The sequence below is a fragment of the Peromyscus californicus genome, unplaced genomic scaffold (assembly GCF_007827085.1).
Source record: "Peromyscus californicus insignis strain IS unplaced genomic scaffold, ASM782708v3 Scaffold_6__1_contigs__length_162567912, whole genome shotgun sequence".
In the NCBI taxonomy this organism is placed as follows: domain Eukaryota; kingdom Metazoa; phylum Chordata; class Mammalia; order Rodentia; family Cricetidae; genus Peromyscus; species Peromyscus californicus.
In genome coordinates, this window is record NW_026294584.1 from 87,015,716 (window position 1) to 87,037,759 (window position 22,044).

General features: G+C 45.9%; 1 protein-coding gene across 2 annotated transcripts in view; it reads left to right on the forward strand.

Moving 5' to 3' along the window:
- Reep1 (receptor accessory protein 1) overlaps positions 1–22,044 on the forward strand; it is a 107,418-nt gene that overhangs the window by 49,229 nt on the left and 36,145 nt on the right. For both annotated transcript variants that reach the window (XM_052720396.1, XM_052720397.1), the window contains exons 2-4: positions 987–1,059; positions 5,649–5,725; positions 17,048–17,168. In XM_052720396.1, coding sequence (XP_052576356.1) covers positions 987–1,059; positions 5,649–5,725; positions 17,048–17,168 — 271 coding nt within the window. The remainder of the gene's footprint in view (positions 1–986; positions 1,060–5,648; positions 5,726–17,047; positions 17,169–22,044) is intronic.

Sequence of the window (22,044 nt, forward strand, 5' to 3'; positions counted from 1 at the left end):
TAAAAAACACCTGTAATTTAAAAAAACCATAGTGTTGCATGCCTTTAATCCTAGTGCTCAGGAAGCTGAGCCAAGATCTTCAGGTTGAGGTCATCCTGGACCAAATGAGGTCCTGTGGCCCTTCCCCTTCAAATAGTATTCTCAGCCCTCAGGACATTTACAGTTCACCTGTGAGATCACTGTCAACCAAAGCACCAAGGAGTAGTAGAAGAACCACTGATAATATGTAGATGATGCTGGAAGTGTTCAATGGAGGAGGTTGACCTAGTCTGGGAGGTCAGAGAGGTATCCAGGAAATCATGTGGGAATTGGGATCTGAAGAATGAGTAGGTATTAATCAAAAAAGATGGAGAGGGAAGATTCCAGAAGAAAACAGTATTGACAAAGATAAGGTAGAGAGAATGGGCAGGTAGAGCTTCCCCTTAAGATTGATCTCAGCTGCAGGTCTGAGAGTTAATTGCTTCCTGACCCTAGTGAGAGCTGAACTACAATCAGCCAGCTGGCATACTATTTACTTGCGTCTTAAGAGCAGGGAGAGCTGTAAGTGAAGGCAGAGTGGAGATATTCTGATGGGAGGAGAGGTTGACCCGATTAGATTTGTGATTTTTACAAAAGCTTATTCTGGCTGTGAGATGCTGAGGTCAGATCCAATGATTATAGGCTTGGGGAACTGCTGACGGGACTCACTGTCGGGAGAGGAAGTCAGCCTTGGATAGCGCCGTGGCTGCTCCGCTGGCTGTTCCTTCCCGTTTGACCTCCACAACTCCAAATCACCCTTCCATATTGCCCAAGCCAGAGCAGTAGGAAGTGTGTGGGTGGGCTGTCTCAGGAGAAGGTGTTTCCTAAGAACAATCTAGCAATGACAGGAACCCTCCAGGGGATTCTTTTTCCTGACTGAGAGAACAGTCCCCTGGAACTGATGTAAGTTTCTCATTAAACAGGATCGGTGAAAATCACATCTCTTCTTTTTCCTGTCTCCTTTCCAGGCTTATATTTGGCACCCTCTATCCCGCATATTATTCCTACAAGGCTGTGAAGTCCAAGGACATTAAAGAATATGTAAGTAGAGCCTCTCATTTGGGGCGGCTGATGGGGTGAGTGGCAGAGCGTGAGGCTGGGGCGGAGGAAGATAGATAGTTCTTTGGTATGGGTACGGGTGGCAGGAGGGAACCCCTCGTCACTCTTCTTCTCATGTAACTTCTCCGGAGTCCTGTTCCCTTCCCAAACTGCCCCGTCTAGACCCTAAGTGTTGAAGTGAGGAAAGCAGAGATGTATGAGAGGACATTGCATCTGGAACTGGAGGCCAGGTGCCATGGTGACGTTCTCTCTCTCAGCCTGGGTTTCCCCATCTGGGAGACTCTGCAGACCACAGACCACCATCTGGCATGGAGAGGTGCACAGGTCTGAGAAGCCAGCTGACTTGGCTGTTTCCTGGCTTTCCAGTTCTGACCTCCTCCCGGGCTGTCTTTCGACACCTACAGTTTAAGCCTTGTTGACATGTAAGCTCTTTGAGGATGAGGTGTTCCTAATCATCTCTCTGCAGCACCTTGCAGAGAGCTGAGCACATGGCAATGGGATCAGGAGGACTCACTGGTTAGAGGATTGTGACCATTACTGCTGGGTGGTTTGGGTGCTGCATGCATCATTCCTGGTCATCCCAGGTACCTCCTGTTTAGCTGCCCCATTGACCAAGACTTGCTGAGTGAAGGATATGATGAGAATGTCCTTTCCCTTGTAGGGGACTAGCCCAGGTCAATGACGTGTGAAGGATGTGGGTTTGGTCATAAAGAGACCGAGTTACCAAGTCCTAGCTCTGAAATTTATTGGTGTAATTATATGCTGGACACTTGGCATAAAACTCCAAGAGCCTCAGGTCATCTTCTGAACACGAACAGGGTGGTGACAATCCCCTTTTCCCTTAGAAGTTGTTGCTTGACAAACTCAGGGTCGGGCAGACTCATTCTCTAGAGGATTGCAGTCATTAATGTTGGGTGCTCCTGGCATTACCCCTGGTCATCCTGGGGTGTAGGTAAAAAAAATAATTCAAGGGCTAGAGAGATGGCTCAATAGTTAATAATCCTGCTGTTCTTACAGAGGACCAGGATTCAGATCTCAGATCCCATTTGGGGGGGCTAACAACCGCCTGTAACTCCAGCTTATGGAATCCAACATCATCTTCTGACCTCCTCAGGCACTTGCACACACAAGTACATTCTAACACATACATACATACATACATACATACATACATTCATACAGAGAGAGAGAGAGAGAGAGAGAGAGAGAGAGAGAGAGAGAGAGAGAAGTAAAATCTTAAAAGAAAGAATTAATTCAGAGCCATCCTGGAAGTCATTATTTTCATGGATTTCCCAGATGAACACCTCCAGATCAGCTACAATCAGAGCTCAGCCCCCTTTCTCCCAGCTTCCCAGAACTACTTGCTTCAGCTACTCTTACCAGGGAATCCAGAGTGGGTAACTTCTGGAGGCCAGTCCCTGGTATGTGAGGACAGCACTGCTCGCACACTATAAATAGCTGAGAAGTTGCAAGCACAGAGGCTCCTGGTTCTCAATTGATACAGCCCAGGCTAATGGGCAGCTTCTTCCAGCCCTACCCCTCCTGACCCCTTCCCACCTGTGGTGCTCAGCAGCTGTGCCAGGGAGGGAGGCCTTACTGAGATCTCTGTAGTGCAAGAGCTGATCCTCTACAAAGCAGGGGCTGAGCATGCTCCCAGCCAGCTGGGCGAGATCAAACCCTGGTAAATTGTTGTGCGCTGACTAAACTCACAGGAGCCTGGTGTATGACCAGAATGGCGATTCATTAATTTAGAGTGAACACTAACTGACAAGCAGAACAGCTGTTTGTGTTGGCTGGTGTGTGCACACATTTTCCCCTGGGGGAAAGCTTGGGAGTGAAGATTAGAGGTTTCTGGGTAAAAATGGCATTGGGAGATAGGAGCTGAGCACTACCAGGGAGACCTGCCTCCTTCCTCTGAACGCACATGCATGTGCTCTCTCTCTCTCTCTCTCTCTCTCTCTCTCTCTCTCTCTCTCTCTCTCTCTCTCATACACACACACACACACACACACACAGTCAACATACGTTCAATGTCCCAATACTCTCAAAACACCACTCTAGCATACTCAGTCTCTACGTATCACACACATACTCACACTGTTTAACATGTTTCCTTCTTGTGGTCTGTTCAGTTTTATTTCTGTCAATGTTATGAAATACCCTGACTAGGGGCTAGAGAGATGGTTCAGTGGTTAAGAGCACTTGCTGTTTTTCCAGAGGACCTGGGTTTGGTTCGCAGCACCTGGGTTGAGTGACTCACAACCACCTGTAAGTCCAGTTCTAGAGGATCTGATGCCCTTTTCTGTCCTCTGGAGGACACCTGAGCACATTGTCTGTCTGTCTGTCTGTCTCTGTCTCTTTCTGTCTCTCTCTGTCTCTCTCTCTCTCTCTCTCTCTCTCTCTCTCTCTCACACACACACACACACACACACAGAAAGAGAGAGAGATTAAAAAATAAAAATAAATCTTCAAATAAAAAAAAAAGAAAACACTTTGAGCAAAAGCAACGTTGGGGAGGAAAGAATTGGGCTTACACTTCTAGGTCCCTGTCCATCATTGAGAGAAGCCAGGGCAGGATCTCAAGCAGGATCCTAAAGGCAGGCCTGCTTGCTAGTCATGCAGCAGTGCCTCTAACCAAGGAAGTATATCTGAAACCATGGAGAGTGCTGCTTTGATGGCTCCATCAGCCTTACGCTCAGCTAACTCCCTTATGCAGTCCAGGACCACCTGCCCAGGGAATGGTACCGCCCACGGCGGGCGGGGCCCTCCAACATCAATTAACAATCAAGACCATCTCCTGCGGACATTGCCAGAGGGCACCTCCTAACCCCATTTGCCCAGGAGAAAACCGGGGACTTCCCTGTGACTCCAGCCTCTCCACTCTCCAGCTTTATTAACTGTCATGTCCATTTGGGGACCGTACCCCCTCATCCGTAGAGCTATCGTCTTCCAAACAGGGCTCCCATCCTTCTCCCATCTGGGAAGGATGTGCACACACCAGCCAACACAATGATCTGCCTCACACCATTCCCCTGGAGTGGGTCAATGGTCTCTTGAACTAGCTTTTAAAAATATCTATTTATTAGCCGGGCGGTGGTGGCGCACGCCTTTAATCCCAGCACTCGGGAGGCAGAGGCAGGCGGATCTCTGTGAGTTCGAGGCCAGCCTGGACTACCAAGTGAGTTCCAGGAAAGGCGCAAAGCTACACAGAGAAACCCTGTCTCGAAAAACCAAAAAAAAAAAAAAAAAAAAAAAAAAAAAAAAAAAAAAAAAAAATATCTATTTATTGTTTTTCAATTGGTTATGTCTGAGATTATATTTATTATCTATAATTTGTAAATTATGTACAAAAACATAGGTTATTAGATAATGCAAATTTATTTGACTTTATTTTATGTGTATGGATGTATTGCCTGAATGTCCATAAGTGTAGGGCATCAAATCCCCTGGACTGGAGTTACAGAAAGTTGTGAGCCATCATGTAGTTGCTGGGAATTGAACCCCTGTCCTCTGGAAGAGCAGCTGGTACTCTTAACGGCTGAGCTCTCTTTATCCCAGGATAATGCAAAATTTTAAGACTGTAACAATAACCTCTTCATGACTACTAATATTTATAATGTTGAGTAACTCCCTTGTGGCTACACTCTCATTTTTATATTCTTTTGTTATTATTTTAGAGTTTTCATACAAGTTTCAGATTAGCTTTTTATTGTCATGTAACAAGTTACCGTGCACTTCCCAGCATAAAACAGCACACATTATTAGATTTCAATCCTGGAGTCACAGGCAGGGCTATTCCTCTTGGAGTATTTGGAGGAGAGTCTGTTTCCCTGTCTTTGTGGCTCCTAGTGGCAGCTGCCCCTCAGCACTAACCCTTTCCTCATTCTGTGGAGCCAGTGTCATTGGGTCTCTGAGTGGTCCTCCACAGTCACTCCCCCCGCGGACCCAGCTAGGAAGAGTTCTCTTTTAAGGACGTGATTACAGTTGGTAGGGTGACCTTCTCATCCGATGTCCTTAATAACTCTGCCAATTCCTCTTAGCTATGCAGTGGTCGCCGTCCTTGGGGAGCTGTTAATAGTGAGTGAGACCCTGAAACTGTTGGAATTAATGTGGTAACTAATATTAAATGGATTCATCGGGCAAGAGTGAATGAAAGTTCAGGTGTGCCTCCCAGAGACAAAATTGATTTGCATCCTTATAGAAACAATATTGCCATTGAAATCAGTTTTCTGTAACTTATCAAGCTATGAAAAATAGCCAAACAAATGTTGAGAAGTAAGATACCTGAAGAACCAGGATAAATTGGGGCTTTGTCCTAAGACATAACTAACCTGGATTAAGTCCAGGATCCCTGCAGAGATTTTGCTTGAAATCTCACTCTGATTGCTCAATAACCTGTTTGCTCCCAACGTGGAAGGCGTGTAGCAGAACTGCACCTGAGTTAGGGAAGTATGGGGCGGGGGCGGCCCGCAGCGGGACGGGTGCAAATGGCATGGCTTGGACCTGCCTCAGTGTCCACTGCCTTGGGCTAGGCAGCCATGACCTTGACTACCAACTCCTTCTTTCAACAGGTCAAATGGATGATGTACTGGATTATATTTGCCCTCTTCACCACAGCAGAGACGTTCACAGACATTTTCCTTTGCTGGTAAGTGCTCCAGGGACTAGGATGTTTCAAAGGGCAGCATTTTTAGTAAATTACTCCATAAAAGTTATTCAAGTAAATTTCCTTGATGAGCTTCCTAAGAGCACGTGTTGTGTAAGGCACTAGGGATGTCGTATAGACTACACGGGCAGAGCTCCTCTGTGAATGGAGTTGGTAAGGTATTTGCATGTCAAAGAGGGAAGGAAATGATATATGGGAGTATGAAATGAAAGGGCTAAGCCTCAGGAGTAAATAAAGAGCTAGTGCTGTATGCATGGGGGCCTGGACTTGAGGCCCAGCACTAAAAGACGAAATAAGCGTGCAATCAAAATACCATATTTCCTCCTAACTCATGTGCTCTTCTCATAACCACTATTCACACTTGAATGTCCTTGTAAAACACTCCTGGGTACCAGGAGTGGTAGCACATGCCTTTAATTGCAGTGCTCTTGAGGCAGAGGCAGGCAGGTCTGAGTCTGAAGCCATCTTGAACATAGTGGGTTCCAGGACAGCCAGAACTACATAGAGAAACTCTGTCTCAAAATAAAAATGGTGGTGTGTTAATAAACACATTTACACAGACATTTTTTATTCTTAAAATTTTATTATTCTGTGTGTGTGTGTGTGCATGTGTGTATGTGTGTGTGTGTGTGTGTATGTGTGTGTGTATGTGTGTGTGTATGTGTGTGTGTGTGTGTGTATGTGTGTGTCGCGCGCGCGTGTGTGTGTGTGTGTGTGTGTGTGTGCATGTGTGTGTGTATGTGAGTGTATATGTGTGTGTGTGTGTGTGTGTGTGTGTGTGTGTGTGTGTGTGTGTGCGTGTGTGTGTGTGTGTGTGTGCTGCACATGGTGCCTGTGTGGTACATGTGATATAGCATAAGCATGCCATGGTACACATGTGGAAGTTAGAGAACAATTTTGTAGTTATCTCCTTCCAACTTTGTGTGTTCTGGGGATCAACTCTGGTCACCAACCTTGTACAGCAAGCGCCTCTACCCCCTGAGCCATCTCACTGGCTCAGTGTTTTTCCTTGTTTTTATGCTAACTTTTTTCACACTAAAAACCCCTCTTTCCGGTTCCCACGTGCTGGGATGACAGGGGTGTGCCGCTTATGCTTTTTGTTTTCTCTTTGTAAATGTAAGTATTAGACATAACAGTTCTCAGATTCCTGATTGAATTTATTCATGTGAGCATAAGTATATCTACCTGTTTTTCAGTCACCACGTAGAATTTCATGGTCTAGATGGAGTGTAACTTAGTTAATTAGTGTCCTTTTTGAAAAGTTTAAAGGTGTATTTTATTTTTAATTGTGTGTAGGTCTATTTGCATGTGTGTGTGGCGGGGGAAGGGGGTTGTGCATGTGAGGATAGGCACCTGAGGAGGCCGGAAGAGGACATTGGATCCCCTGGAGCTGGAGTTACAGGTGGTCGAGAGTGGCCTAATAAGAGTGCTGGGAGCCATGTGCAGGTCCTGTGGAAGAGCAGTATGTAGTCTTAACCACTGAGCCATCTCTCCAGTCCATTAATATCCTTTTGATGGACATTAAGTTGTTTGGCTTCTTTTGCTTATAAACAACACAATTGCTAGACACACATCTTTAATCTCAGCACCTGGGAGGTACAGGCAGGATCCAGAGTTCAAGGTCAGCATTGGCTGTCTAGTGGATTCAAGACCATCCTAGGCTACATGAGACTCTGTCTTAATCGTCTATGCCCAAAAGAAATTAATACAACTATTTTCAGCAGCGGTGCAATTAATGACATTATTTGCATTGATATACAGCTTTCTCTCAAAGATAGTAAATAATGCATAATATCCTATTCATATTTAAGGGGGTTGGCAGGTATTTCCATTCTGGAGAAGAAAAAGATTTTTATTCTGAAAGGGCCAGTATGTACCTATATACCTCACCCCTACAACATCATAGGCCCAAAGTCAGACCTGGACAGTAAATCTTTGAATTCCATTTTGAGTCACTGGCCTTGATTATGTTAGAACATAGCTCTGCAGTCTTTCTTCTGAAGGAACCATGTGTCAGCCATAGCAGGAATCTGGATTTCTTTTTCTCTTTCTTTTCCTTCTTTCTTTCTTTTTTTTTTTTCTTGTTTTTCAAGACAAGGTTTCTCTATGTAGCCCTGGCTGTCCTGGAATTCACTCTGTATGTAAGCCAGGCTGGCCTCAAACTCAGAGATCTGCCTGCCTCTGCCTCCTGAGTGCTGGGATTAAAGGTGTGAGCTACTCCCGCCCGGCTGGATTTTTTGATTCAGTTCATACCCGTGACACAGGATGGACTGGACTTCTGTGAATAGAGACAGAACTCTGCTCTGCCATCCCTTATTGTCCCCAGAACACAGAAGCTGTCACAAGGGATCAGACCATTGTGAGAGCTTCCATGAGGAAGGGCTCCTGTGTCACCTGTAGAGATGAGGGTACTGGGTCCCAGGCCAGCAAAGAATGGGTAGTCCATTAAATAGTGTGGCCAGCACCTGGAGTCTTGCAGGCACAGCTCCTCAGGCTCCCTCTGTCTAGTGCTGTGTTTGGGTCTGCTCTCCTCTCCTTCTCATGGATAACGGGGAACTATAGTATTAGTCTCGGGACCTCATTGCTCAAGTCTCGACATGTTAACCTTGCCACTTTTGCTGGATAGAAATCCTGGCTAATGGTGGCTATGCTCCCTCCTATCAAGTCACTGGACTACCCACTGGCCATGGTCCAGTTTTAGAATTTCCTACCTAGTAAGTACTCAACCATTTTTTTTTTTAGTCAATATAATTTTTTTTTCTTCAGTTTTTGAGGTAGGGTCTCACTATGTATATGTAGGCCTGGCTGGATGAGAACTTCTATGAATACCCGGATAGCCTTGAACTCAAAGAGATCTGCCTGCCTCTGCCACTGGGATTAAAGCTGTGTTATCGGGGACTATGGGGGTCCAGCCCCTTGATAGTCCCCTCCCAGGGTCCGGGAAAAATCTACAACCAGCTGATAATTAATCTTTGATGAAAAGAAATGAATCTATGTACGTGAAACTCCTTAGTCCATACACTTTATTATTCTGTGTCAGTTCTCTCTCCACAAGCTTCTATTCTGCTCTCATTTTTTAGCTCCTTTCTTGCTGATTTCTCTCTACATTTATCTGCTGCTCCCTCTAAGTTCTATCTTAATTCTCTCATCTTAATTCTGCCTCATCTAGGTCCTTTTCATCTTGTTCTTACCCAGCTAGTACTTTCCCATCTGACTCTTCCTCATCTTCCATCGCGTCCACACATACTCTCTGGTCAAAATCCTCCGTATCCGTCTCCATTTTCTGTCATCTCAGTTCTCCATGTTCCTCCCAAGTCTCCCAGGAATCCAGTTATAAACCCAAGCAATAGCAATCCTCTGGCTGAGCAAGGTCACCAGGCTTGAATTCTATGGGCTCACAAGAATTTTCCTCAGGCAGTGACCACCAGGCTTTCTTTTACAACCCAAAATGGGAGTGGTAAAGGAGGAGGTCAACTGAGTGCTGATGACCGGTTAGTATATCAAAAAGGGATCTATGTGCTCAGTCTACATTCCGAGAAGTGGTTAGGTAAGACGTTAGGGGTCTGTTAGTAAGGCTGTATAAGAAAGGAGGGTCTCACCCTAAATTGCACAAGAAATAACGCTATCCACCTGACCTAGGAGACAGGTGTTGTTTCGTTTGGCCTTGGACGCTTGATAAGCATTTTAGATAAATAAACTGTTAGGAGTTCTTGGAAGCACACAAGGAAATCATTTTAGGAACCAGCTAATACATACATACATACACATACATACATACATACATACATACATATATACATATATACATATATATGTATATATATATATATATATAGCTGAACTATCACCAAGACTTCTTAAGCCATGGCTTGACCTTTGGAGAAGCTCTTGACTTTTTCCACGTAGTAGCTTTTGTGATAGTAGCTGAATTCCATTACGTTTTCCTGTGGCTTGCAGCACTGTGTGCTACCATACCTGGCCCTGTGAATTTGATTTTTATTTAGTGAGACACAGAAGTTTGCTTTTGCGTCTTTATTCTACCATTTCTACAAGTTAGAAGTTGGGGTTGAATGAACCAAGTTCTCTGCTCAGAACCTCACAAGGCCAGGGTCGAGGTGTGGGACAGCTGGAGCTCTGTCTGAAGGCTCTGGGAAAAGATCCCGGCTTCACATTCAAGTTGTTAGGTACATTCTATCCGTTGTGGTTGTAGGACCATCGGCTCCATTTCCCTCACATACACAGCTCCCCTTCTTCTTCAAGCTCACAATGGCATCTTGATCCTTCTCAGGCCTCAGATTCTGTCTTCTACTTCCAACAGAAGATCTGTGTGTTTGCCCACATGTGATTAGACAGGCTCACCCCAGTAATCCAGATATATCCTCATCTTAAAGTTAGCCGTGAGTAACCTGCATTCCATCTGTAAGTTCTTTTGTCATTGAAGGTACATACGACAGGGACATAACCCGAGGAGGAGAAGGTCACCGGCAAAATCCTGTCTGTAGTGGGAATCTGTGTCCACCTGGTATGTCTGCAGCCTTTGTACAGGGCAGGGTGGAATCCCTACCTTCCTGCTTGTCAAGTGGAGGCCTCACCTGTTCCCCCCTTTGGCCCTCTTAGCTGGTGGTGTCCTAGAGTTTTATGGGTGGGAAGTGAGGATCCCTTGCCCTGCTCCTGGGGGCCTCAGCTCTTCAGAGAAAGGCTCTCCTGGATCTGGCCCCCCACTCTGCACTCATCCCCATTCTTTCTATCACCCTTCCCCAAGGCAGTTTCCTCTTCACAGTCCTCTCCCCCTCCCCTCCCCCCCTCCCCTCTCCCCCTCCCCTCCTCATTCTCTCCCTTCCTCTCCCTTCCCCTCCCCTCTTCTCCCCTCCCTTCCCCCTCCCCCTCCTCTCCTCTCCTCCCCTCTCCTCTCCTCTCCTTCCTCTCCCCTCCCCTCCTTCCTCTCCCCTCCCCTCTCCTCTCCTCTCCCCTCCCCTCCTCTTCTCTCCCTTCCTCTCCCTTCCCCTCCCCTCTTCTCCCCTCCCATCCCCTCCCCTCCTCTCCTCTCCTCCCCTCTCCTCTCCTCTCCTTCCTCTCCCCTCCCCTCTCCTCTCCTCTCCCCTCCCCTCTCCTCTCCTCTCCCCCTCCCCCTCCCCTTGTCTCCCCCTCCCCTTGTCTCCCCCCTCCCCTCGTCTGCCCCCTCCCCTCCCCTCCCCATCCCCTCTCCTCCCCTCTCCTGTCCTCTCCTCCCCTCACCCTCCTCTCCTCCCCTCTCCATGTGTTCTACCTTGATGGAAGCAGCAGCTAGTGGTCACCAGGATAGGATGGCGATTTGCTTTACAACTTGTGTAGGTGATTTCATTTAATCCTTTTAAAATTATAAAAATAATTTATGCACATAACGAAATAAAATTGAAACAATTCATTCCCTCCGGGGAGGGAAAGTGGGAAGGCATTAATGCCCTTGTGCCCCGCTGGGACTCGTCCACACTCCCACTGCATTGTATGGCTTTACTATGGCCCTCCCCCATTTGTCTTAGCTCTCCTAGGGGGCAAGGATGTGTCTGACCTACTGTCCTAGTTGTCCTTGTCAGCTTGACACAGCTTACGAGTCACCTGAGAGGAAAGCATAGACTGAGGAATTGCCTCCATCACCCTGGCCCGTGGGCATGTCAGTGGGGGATTGTAGTGAGAGCTAACTGGTATAGTAGAACTCAGCCCAGCTGGCAGCGTGCCCCCTGGCAGGTGCTCCTGGGCTGTATGAGGAAGGTGGCTGAGCAGGAGCCTGTGAGGGAGCCGGTCAGCCAGCGGCATTCTTCCAGGCTTCCGCTTCAAGTTCCTGCCCTGACTTCCTTCCGTGATGAACGGTGAAGTTCCCTCCCCTAAGTCGCTTTTGATCAGAACGGGAACTGACTAGAACACCCATCCTGCTCTTGCATATGCCTTTCAACGGGCACCTTTACAGAAGGATTTTCCTCGGTGGAATGAATACATGCATAAATGAACGAATGGATCTGTTAGTCAAGCAGTCAAACCAACAGATATCTCAGGAATTCACAGAGCAGGACAAACTGCCTGTCAGTGTGAGTGCCTGTCAGAGTGATTATCAATGATAAGATAAAGTCTTGAGACTCTGGGTTTTGCTATCAAGAAAACACTCAACAAGGACAAGCAGGAGCTTCCTTCTCTGTGACCCTGTGTAGGGTCTGAGAGGAAATGCTGAAGGAAGACCTCAGACTCAAATAGTGTGCAAGAACAAAGAGCGTTTATTATATGATCATGCATGTGGGGTCATTCACCTGTACAGAGTGGGGACAACCCCGAGAGGGACGTGCAGGCTCCTTTAGAGTACAGTTAAGAGCATTAATTATACCATCGTGCACGTGGGGTCATTCCACCTGTACAGAGTGGGGACAACCCCGTGAGGGACGTGTCGGCTCCTTTAGAGTACAGTTAAGCGGAGTTTCAGGGTCAGCTACATAAGTGGTTAACAAGCAGCAGTTATATTAATGTATTTCTAATTGGCTGAGGTCTAGTCTTATCATTTTCGGACACATCTGCACAAGCTTGGCCGTGGACTCAGAAGGGGCTGCTGGGTTTGTCCTTGAGACACTGTGCGGCTGACTTAGACCCTCTGTGTTTGTTCTCCCTCGACCCTGAATGTGAGGGACTTGTAGATAAGTGGTCCTTTGTTGTAAAACACACCTGTTTGTCCTTCTCAGAGAACTGGAACCTAAATTCAGTTGTAAAGTGGGAGAGTTTAACCCCATCACCTGGAGATGAAACTGAGTTTTAAAATCAGGAACGTCACAGGCAGAGCCTTGTTGAGAAGGAAGTGCAGGCTGGGAATGAAGAAATGGAACCAGGACTGGCCTAGTTCTGGGACCAACAGAGAGGCTGGATTTCCATTCATGTGCACCATTTGTAGAGGTAGATTAGGGTCTGTTCATTCTTCCTTACCCATAGGCAGCTTTAAGAGTTGTTTTCTGCCTGGAAACATCCTGTCCTGGAGGAGTAGGCAATCAGCTTATCTCTAGAGTTGCATTCCGACACCTGCATCCCATTCCGCTTCAGTGTCCTGACCCTGTGATAAGGATGGGCTGCCGCTGTGGGCTAGGAGAATACATGGGAGACCGGGAGAGTGGAAGAGACCACATCCGTTAATGTTTTTAACATTAATTGTCTCTGAATATCTGTTGGTCTGACAAGGGAAGGCCCAAGGAATGAACCAAAATTGGGGAAAAAGAAAAAAGTGTATTGTTGTTTTTTAAAGATATTCTTATATTTGTGTGTGTGTGTGTGTGTATGTATGTATGTATGTGTGTGTATGCATTCATTACAGGCATGTGTGGGTCCTCAGAGGTCAGAAAAGGGTGTCAGATCCCCCAGATGTGGAGGTGTAGGCAGTTGTGAGTCTGCCAGTATTGGTGCTGGGAACCAAACTCCCATCCTCTGGGCAGCACGTGTTCTTAAGCACAGGCTGTCTTGCAGTCTTCTTGCAGGAAGGTTTTAAAGGCTGCATCAGCATGGATGAGATATGCCAGAAAGATTCTAAACAACTAGTGATCTGTAACAAATGGTCCAGAGAATTAAGGTAGGCTGGGCAGTCCCAAGGAGCCCCAGGAAGAGTCTAATAGGCATATGCATTCCTTAAACCCCAGTCTTGTAGCCTGGGACAGAGGCTCTTAGTTGGCTGTACAGTGATTACTCAGTCTGTGTGGAGGTGCCTGCTGTCTACAAAATGCGTGCAGATAATCCACCACTGAGCACCCATGCCGGAGCCTCGTTTGCATGTGTATGCAAAGAAGTATACACAGGGAAGTTCGCTGGAAGCTTGGCTTGTAATAGACAAAGGTTGTCATCAATCCCTTTGCCTGGGAGATGCTTGCACACCTATAGGAGGCCATGAAGAACACTGAAGCTTTCCATCTTCTGGTATGAGACAGTCCCCAATGTATACTGTTGATTTTGTACAGATTAGGGAAAACAAGGTATAGAAGGAGGTGTAGAGATGCTACCATGCTACCAATGCTACCAGGCAGTTAAGGGAATCACAGGTCCCTATGTGATTGAATAGGTCTAGCTCCTAGTCCAAGATGTGCAAGAAACTGATTAAGAAAAGTGTCTAGAGGCCATGGGAGGGAAGGAGACTACGGTATACTCTTGGATTCTTTAGCGTTTCTTAACTACATGCATGCATGACCTACTTTTTAAAAATATCTTTTACATAATAGCTAGAATTGCTGCAGTGTGGCGGCTGCCCTTGGGACTGTCTGTGTATCTTAGGCCGCTGTCTGAGCTTGCTGGATTCAGCCCCTTTCCCCTTGGGCTGGCAAATAATTTGTTTTCCAAACAAAAGTTCCTCCATTATTAATCACCGGCGTGTTTCACTCTGGGGGAATCAATCACGCCTTTCCTCTTTCAGTCCCAGTCTTTTGTGGCTGTGAAAGATGAAACAGCTTTGCCAGGAAAGTGCCTCCCCAGTTGCTGGGAGAATATTCAGGAAGAGCCTCCTGGAGGCAGAGAGCGGACAGGCTTGGGTGAGGTGGAACTGCTGATGGGGGGAGAGGGGAACTGTGTGAGTTTGAAAAGGCTCTGACATGACTTGCGAGGGATTGCTTTTGTTTTCAGCTCCCTTTATCTGGGAAGGACGCCTGAGAAAGACTTACGTTTTGATCCCTCGGACCAGCATAAGCATCTTGTGTTAATAAGGATGCCTGAGATTTGTTTTAAGTAGATGTGGTCAGACTTGCCTCATGACTGACAGGAAGGGAGAGATTTATTCAGCTCACCCACCCCTAGAAACAGGAAATGCAGCCTACTGCACCATGCAGGGCCACAAGGGGAGGTACCAGGATGGTTCTGGAGGCAGAGGGTGGGAACAGTGGCACTCACCTTGGGAAGGAATGCACTGGGAAGGAAAGTGGATTGGGAGTTACGATTGTAAATGGTTCTGAGATCCAGGTGCATCTCTTGGTCCTGCTCCCAGAGAAATGCACGCTGTGCAGAGTGGCTCAGAATGGGAGATTCACAGGCTCTGGACTGTGGGCCTGTGTGTGTAAGGCTGTGACCAAAGGTCTTTTCCTCGCTCACTAGCCCACTCTTACTCCAGGAGTGATTTCCCTTTCTTAATAGACTGTCTCTATTTCTACTCTTATTTTAAAAAAAGAGATGGAGGAGAATGGGCATGGTGATTTGTACCTCTAATCCCAGCACTCAGGAGACAGGGACAGGCAGATATCTGTGAGTTCTAGGCTAGCTTAGTCTACATAATGAGTTCTAGGCCACTGGGACTACAAGTGAGACCCTGTCTTTAAAATAAAGTAAAATAGAATGAAAAGGCAGCTTGGGAGGGTGCTAGAGAGATGGCTCAGCAGTTAAGAGTGCTTGCTGCTCCTGCAGAGGACTAGAATTAGGTTCCCAGCAATCATCTTCCGTGGATCACCACCTCCTGTAACTCTAGCTTCGGGGGATCTGATGCCCTCTTCTGACCTCTGTGGTCATGGCACTTACATGCATAAACTCACACTCAGACACACACACACAGAAAATTTAGAAATAAAATATTAGAAAAAAGTAAGGAAGTTCAGAAGGAGTCTTGTGCTGGGGAGCTCATTCTCGGCTAGCTCTTGGAGTTGCCTTCCCCTGGTAAGGACACTTCCCCCAGGGTCAGCAAAGCCTCAGGATGTCAAATTGTCAGAATACAGAAAATCAGAACTCGTGGTAATCTACCTCAGGGAGCCGCAGTGTGACTGTCCAGATTATTCACAGCCCCAGGTAGAGACTGAGGTGGTAGGGTTGAAATCTGGGTCAAACTCCTTACCTCACCATAGCCCCATGGATCTTCATCCTCTTGAGGGGCTTGGCTTTTCCATTGTTTCAAAGACTTGCTGGAGAGTACCAGAGGCCCACTAGGACCACCTAGGACACCTGTCTCAGGTTGGTATCATCTTATCAGTCAATCTCTAGCTAGATTCCTACTAAATTCTAGGATGTCAGACCCTCTCCTCTTCTCACACCTCCATCCTCTTTCTCTGTTTGTTGGTGTTTCTGAAGGTATGTGTGCATGTGTATGTGCATGTATTTGTGTGTGTGTGTGTGTGTGTGTGTGTGTGTGTGGTGTGTGTGTGTGTGTATGTGTGTGTGTGTGTGTGTGTGTGTGTGTGCATGTGTGTGCTGGTGTTTCTGAAGGTACACACACAGGTGTGCATGCATGTATTTGTAGGCCAGAAAAGAGCTTCAGGTGTGTTTCCTCTATGATCTATTTTTTTGGGGGGGGTAGAGGGGGAGGTAGGGTCTCCATGGCCTGTGACTCATCACTGAGCAGGCTAAACTAGCTGGCCAGTGTCCTGGGGAGCCACCTGTCTCGTCCTCTCCAGTGCCAGGGTTACATCTACATCTTACCACAGCTGGCTTTTTCTTTCTTGTTGGATTCTGGGGATCACACTCAGCGCATCACACTTGCAGAGCAAGCGTTTTCCTGACTTCACTCCCTCCTCAGCCAGAGATGCCAGAATCTTGTCTCTGGAAGTTCCAGGATTGCAGGGACCCAGCAATCCTGGAACTTTGCTACCCCACCCCTCTCCCCACAGGTGCCGTATATAAGCTGGCTCTGATAGGTGTAGGGGAGTGTTTGTGGGAACCAATGAATGAATGGGCTTGAGTGTGTGTAGGAGTCCAAGATGGTATGCTACTTATACCCCACACTCTTCTTTCTTTTGGCACACACACAAAAGATTAAGATCTCTGTGCCTGCCACTGAGTTGAGTAGAGTAAGTAGGATTCTCCTGCTTGGTAGGAGTCAGGCTTCTCTCCTGACAAGAAAGGGAGGTGCCTGGCCAGTGTGGAGAGCCTGCCAGCTTCACCCTGCTGTGATTCCCCTGATCTCTGGGTCTCCTGACCATAAATAATGAAGGATGAATGACTAGGTGCCCAGATACAAACTTCACCTTTTGAGCCCACAGCTGCAGCTGGATGCACATGCCAACTGCCATGAGCAAAGCCCTGCAGCTTCTGCTGCCAGCTGCTGCCAGCTGCTGCCAGGCAAAGCCACGCTGTAATTGCTGGAGGGAACCTGCCTTCCTGCTTTTCTTGGGAAACAGAAACAAACAAAACAAAACCTGAATTGGCTTTCAGAGAGAGGTCTTGGGTGTGTCGATGCGCATGTGTGCACATGTGCCTTCCACAGGTGGAGGATGAGGAATCTGGGACCCTGTCATCTATATATGAGGAGGGAGGCATCCGTGCCAACCTTGACCTTTCTACATGGGTCTCAGGCGGTGCTTCTGAGAACCTAACAGAAAGTATATTTTCTTATCTTTCCAGGTTTCCATTCTATTATGAGCTAAAAATAGCATTTGTAGCCTGGCTGCTTTCTCCCTATACAAAAGGATCCAGCCTCCTGTACAGGAAGTTTGTTCATCCCACACTGTCTTCAAAAGAAAAGGTAATTGACACTGCTTCTAACAAGCCCAAAAATCAATGTTCTGTGTAGAAAGGACTGTTCTGTTGCAGGAGACCCCTCTGGTTCCTCTTTACCTCAGCAGGTGAGTGTTTCCTTTAATAGCTATCCCTCTGTCTCTCTATATAATCGTCTCTCTCATTCTCTCTCTCTTTCTCTCTCTCACACTTAGTGTGTGTGTGCACATGCATGCCATGGCACACATGATCAGAGGACAACTTGTGTGATGAATCTTAAAAGATCTTACTAATAAAACCTCAGGAACCAGGTATTGGGGTGAACGCTGAAAGGTCAGACAAACAGAACAAGCCACATCCAACCTCACCTTGCCAATTCCTCAGCTGATCTTTTTTCCTCAGACTGAAAGCCTCTGACTCCTCATCTGAATGGATCTCAGCTGAACTGCTGCTAAAAGCTAAAAGCTTCACCAGCTCTAGTTCCTGGTTTTCACGCCTTATATACCTTTCTGCTTTCTGCCATCACTTCCTGGAATTAAAGTCATATGTCACCATGTCTGGCTGTTTCCAGTGTGGCTTTAAACTCACAGAGATCCAGATGGATCTCTGCCTCCCAAGTGATAGGATTAAAGGCATGTGTGCCACTATTTTCTGGCCTCTATATCTAGTGGCTGTTCTGTTCTCTGACCCCAGATAAGTTTATTAGGGTACACAATATTTTTGGGGACACATATATCACCACAGACTTGCAGAGAGAACAATGGTTCTCTCCTTCCACCACAAGTACCCTGAGAACTGGACTCAGGTTGTGAGGCTTGGCAAGTACCTTTATCCACTGAGCCATCTCATCAGCCCATCTCTCTCAAAAAAAATTTTTTTTTTGAGATAGGGTCTCATTCTGTAGCCTAGGCTGTCCCTCAATTCACAATGTAGTCCAGGTTGGCCTCCAACAAATCATGATTCTCCTGCCTTAGCCTCCCATATGCTAGGGTTAAGGCTTACACCACTGTACCCAGCTCCAGTGCCTTTTTAAAAAGCACTTCTGTAGCTGGGTATGATGCTGAATGCCTTTAATTCCAGCATTCAGGAGGCAGAGGCAGATGGATCTCTGTGATTTCAGGGCCAGCCTGGTCTACAGAGTGACTTCCAGGCCAGGCAAGGCTAAACATTGAGACCCCTCCCCAATCATTTCTGTAAGCTTCTGTTTGATTTTCAAATTTTACTTTTATTATTCGAATTGTATGTATTGATGGAGTACAGCATGATTGTGGGAGTCTGTGGGAGTTCAGCTCCAACCTGCTCCCACCTTTTGAAGGGTTCTTAGGTGGAGAAGAGAGGGATAAGAAAATATCAGAGAGAAAGAAAGACCTAGATGACAAAAAGACAGAGACACAGGATAGCTTCGGGAGGGCCTGGGTCAATACCCAATAGCCCTTAGGTTTATTCAAAAAGACTTTTTATAACATGCCAAGGGACAAAGCAAAAGACCTCCCCCTTGCTAAATCAAAGCATACCACACAGCCGAGTGTAGACCCTTCCAAACACCTGGTAACCATGCCGGTGGTCAAATCATACCCTTGTGCAGCCCTGCTGGGTAAAGCAAGCTCAGATTCTCTGACCCTGAGTAAGTTCTCACTAGGAAGCCTCTGTGGGCTCCCACACATGAGAATTTTATAAATGCATATAATTTGTGCTGACCAAATCAAGGCAGTTAGTGTTACTATCTCCTCACACATTTTTAAAAGATGTATTAGTACATAGTAATTGTACATATTTAAGAGTACGGTGTGATATTTCAGCGTTTTTACAATGTGTTCTTTCCCCCTCATTGTGAACTCCTGGCACCCCACAGTGCTACAGAACACCGGTGCTCATTACTTCTGTCTGTTCTGCTGTCCACCTTCCTGTGTCCCTTGTCTCCTTTCCTCCTTTTGAACTCTGCATCCAGACTGACGATTTTAACATCCACACAGGGAAGAAAACGTGGTGTTTGTATTTCTGGGTCTGGTTTATTTCACTTTACCCAGTGTCCTCCATTTGGCCCATTTTGCTTAGAAAGGTTATGTTTTTGTATTACAGCTGAGTAGTTTTCCATTATGCATATATACCATATTTCCTCATTTATCCAATGATGAGCATATGGATTAATTCCATATCTTACTATCATCAATAGTCCAGCAATATCTGATTGGTTCAAAATCTGCAGTTATCTCAATAGATGCAGGAAAAAGCATTTGATAGAATTCAGTATTCCTTGGGCTGGAGAAATGGCTCATTTCTTGTTGCTGTTGTAGAGGACCTGAGTTTTTCCCATCACTCACATGGTGTCTTACAACCATCTGTAATTCCAGCCCCAGGGGATCCAACACCCTCTTCTGACCTCGGCAAGCACCACACACATGTGATGTTTATATATACATGCAGGCAAAACACTCATACACATAAAAATAAAGCAAATAAACCTAAAAATAAATATTTTAAAAAAGAATTTAATATTCATGACAAATCTATCAAAAAATTACATATAGAAGGAACATACATGAACATGATAGAAACCATGTGTGACAACTCACTGCCTGTATCATACCTGATTGGGGAGAAGCTTTTAATTTTGCCTTTATATCTCGGATAAGACAAGTATGTGTCCACCTTCACTACCTTTTTTCTTCTAGTATTGGATGGTCTCTCCATAACAGTCAGGCAAGATAAATAAATAAAAAGACATAGGAAGAGAGGAAGTCTACCACTCCTATTTACATGATTCCACAATAGATTAAACTGACAAATGAATTCAGTAAAGTCAAATAATTTTTTAAAATATCAAGGTGTAAAATCAGTAACATTGAGACTAGAAAGATGGTTCTACCAGTAAAGTGTTTTCTATGCAAGTGTGAGGACCTGAGTTCTGATCCTGAACACCCATGGGAAAAAACAGGTTTGGAGTGCATGCCTGTAACCCCAGCACTGGTGGGTAGGAGAGGTAGGCAGGCAGATCCTCTGGAAATCCCTGTACAGATGTTCTAGCCATATCAGTGAGTTCCAAGTTTAGTGAAGACTGTCTCAAAAATGGAAGGTAGAGGGATAGAGATATGTCTCCCACATTTGTGTGCACACATGTACACACACGTGCATAAACACATGAACATACACACACATCTATCACACACACACACACACACACACACACACACACACACCCCACAATTAGTAACATTTCTTCTTTATTATGGTGCTAAAGATTGAGCCCAGGGACTCATGAATGCTAGGCAAATGTTTTCCCACTGGCCTAAGTCCCCAGCCCATCAGTCACATTCTTAATATACCAATGACAATATTGTTGACAAGGAAATATGAAAGTAATATCTTTGTTTAAAAAGTGTATGTTTGCACCGGGCAGTGGTGGCACATGCCTTTAATCCCAGCACTCGGGAGGCAGAGCCAGGCAGATCTCTGTGAGTTTGAGGCCAGCCTGGTCTACAGAGTAAGATCCAGGACAGGCACCAAAACTAAATAGAGAAACCCTGTCTTGAAAAACAAAAAAACAAAACAAACAAAAAAAAAGTGTATGTTTGCACATGTTTAGATAAGTGGCTGGGCACAGTGGGTTACACCTGAAATCCTCACTCTCAAGAGGCAAAGGCAGGAAGATTACAAGTTTGAGGCCAGCCTGAGCTACAAAGTGAGATCCTGTCTCAAAGAAAAAGTAGCGAAATTATATAAAGATGTTATTTATCTTTATTGATAAAACATTTTCATAAATTTTAAAAAGAGAAAAAAATAATTTAACTCCCCCAAATCACATACATCCAGTTCCAATAGTCAGAAGGAAGAAGCAGGTGGGTTTCCTGACCCAAGTTAAAGACTGACAAGAATAGTCTACGTAGGGAGTTCCAGGCCATCCAGGAACAAGCAGGTCTTATCTCAAAAAATAAATTAGTGAATTAACTATCCAAACGTGACCTTTATTTTTTAAAAAAATCGTGCTCATCTCCTGTCAATCTGCAAATAAGATCTCTACATATGCTGTTTACCATTTCATATAGACTCTTTTTTAATAGTTGTCAAAATTGAGCTGGAAACAGTGGCACACACACATGCAGTCCCAGACCTTTGCAAGAATAAGGGAGGAAAGTCTAATGAACCAAGAGTCCAAGACCAGCACAGTCAACATAAGAAGGTTCATCTCAGAAACAAATAACAAAAAACTTAACGTAGAGGACTGGGAAGACAGCTGAGCAGGTGAATGCTTGCCCAGCAGGCACAAAGCCCAGGGGTTAGTCTCCAACACTGCTTAAACCCGGAATGGTGGCACGCACCTCTAATCCCAACACTCAGAAGGTGGAGGCAGAAGTTCAAAGGTCATCCTACTCTACATAGTGTCTTCCAGGCCAGCCTGAGTTACTTGAGATCCTGTCTCTAAATAAATAAATAAATCTCAACATAGATAAAATATTTGTATTCAAGAAGATGGTGCAGCCAGGCAGTGGTGGTGCATGCCTTTAATCCCAACACTCAGGAAGCAGAGGCAGCCAATCTCTGTGAGTTCGAGGTCAGCCTGGCCTACAGAGTGAGTTCCAGGAAAGGCACAAAACTACACAGAGAAACCCTGTCTCGAAAAGTAAAAAAGAAGAAGAAGATGGCTCAGTTCTTTGTAAGCACGAGGACCTGTGTTCATATCCCCACAGCATGGAAAAGACAGGCATGACATGTGTCTGTAACGCCAGTTCTAGGGGAGGAACAGTACACAAGCAGATACCAGGGCTCAGTGTCAGCTAGTCTAACCAAAATGGTGAGCTCCAGGTTCAATGAGAGATGTTGTCTCAAAAACTGAGGTCTAGAAGGCCCGTTGAATGGTCCATAGGATAAATACGCTAGTCACCAAACCTGACAATCTGAGTTTGAGC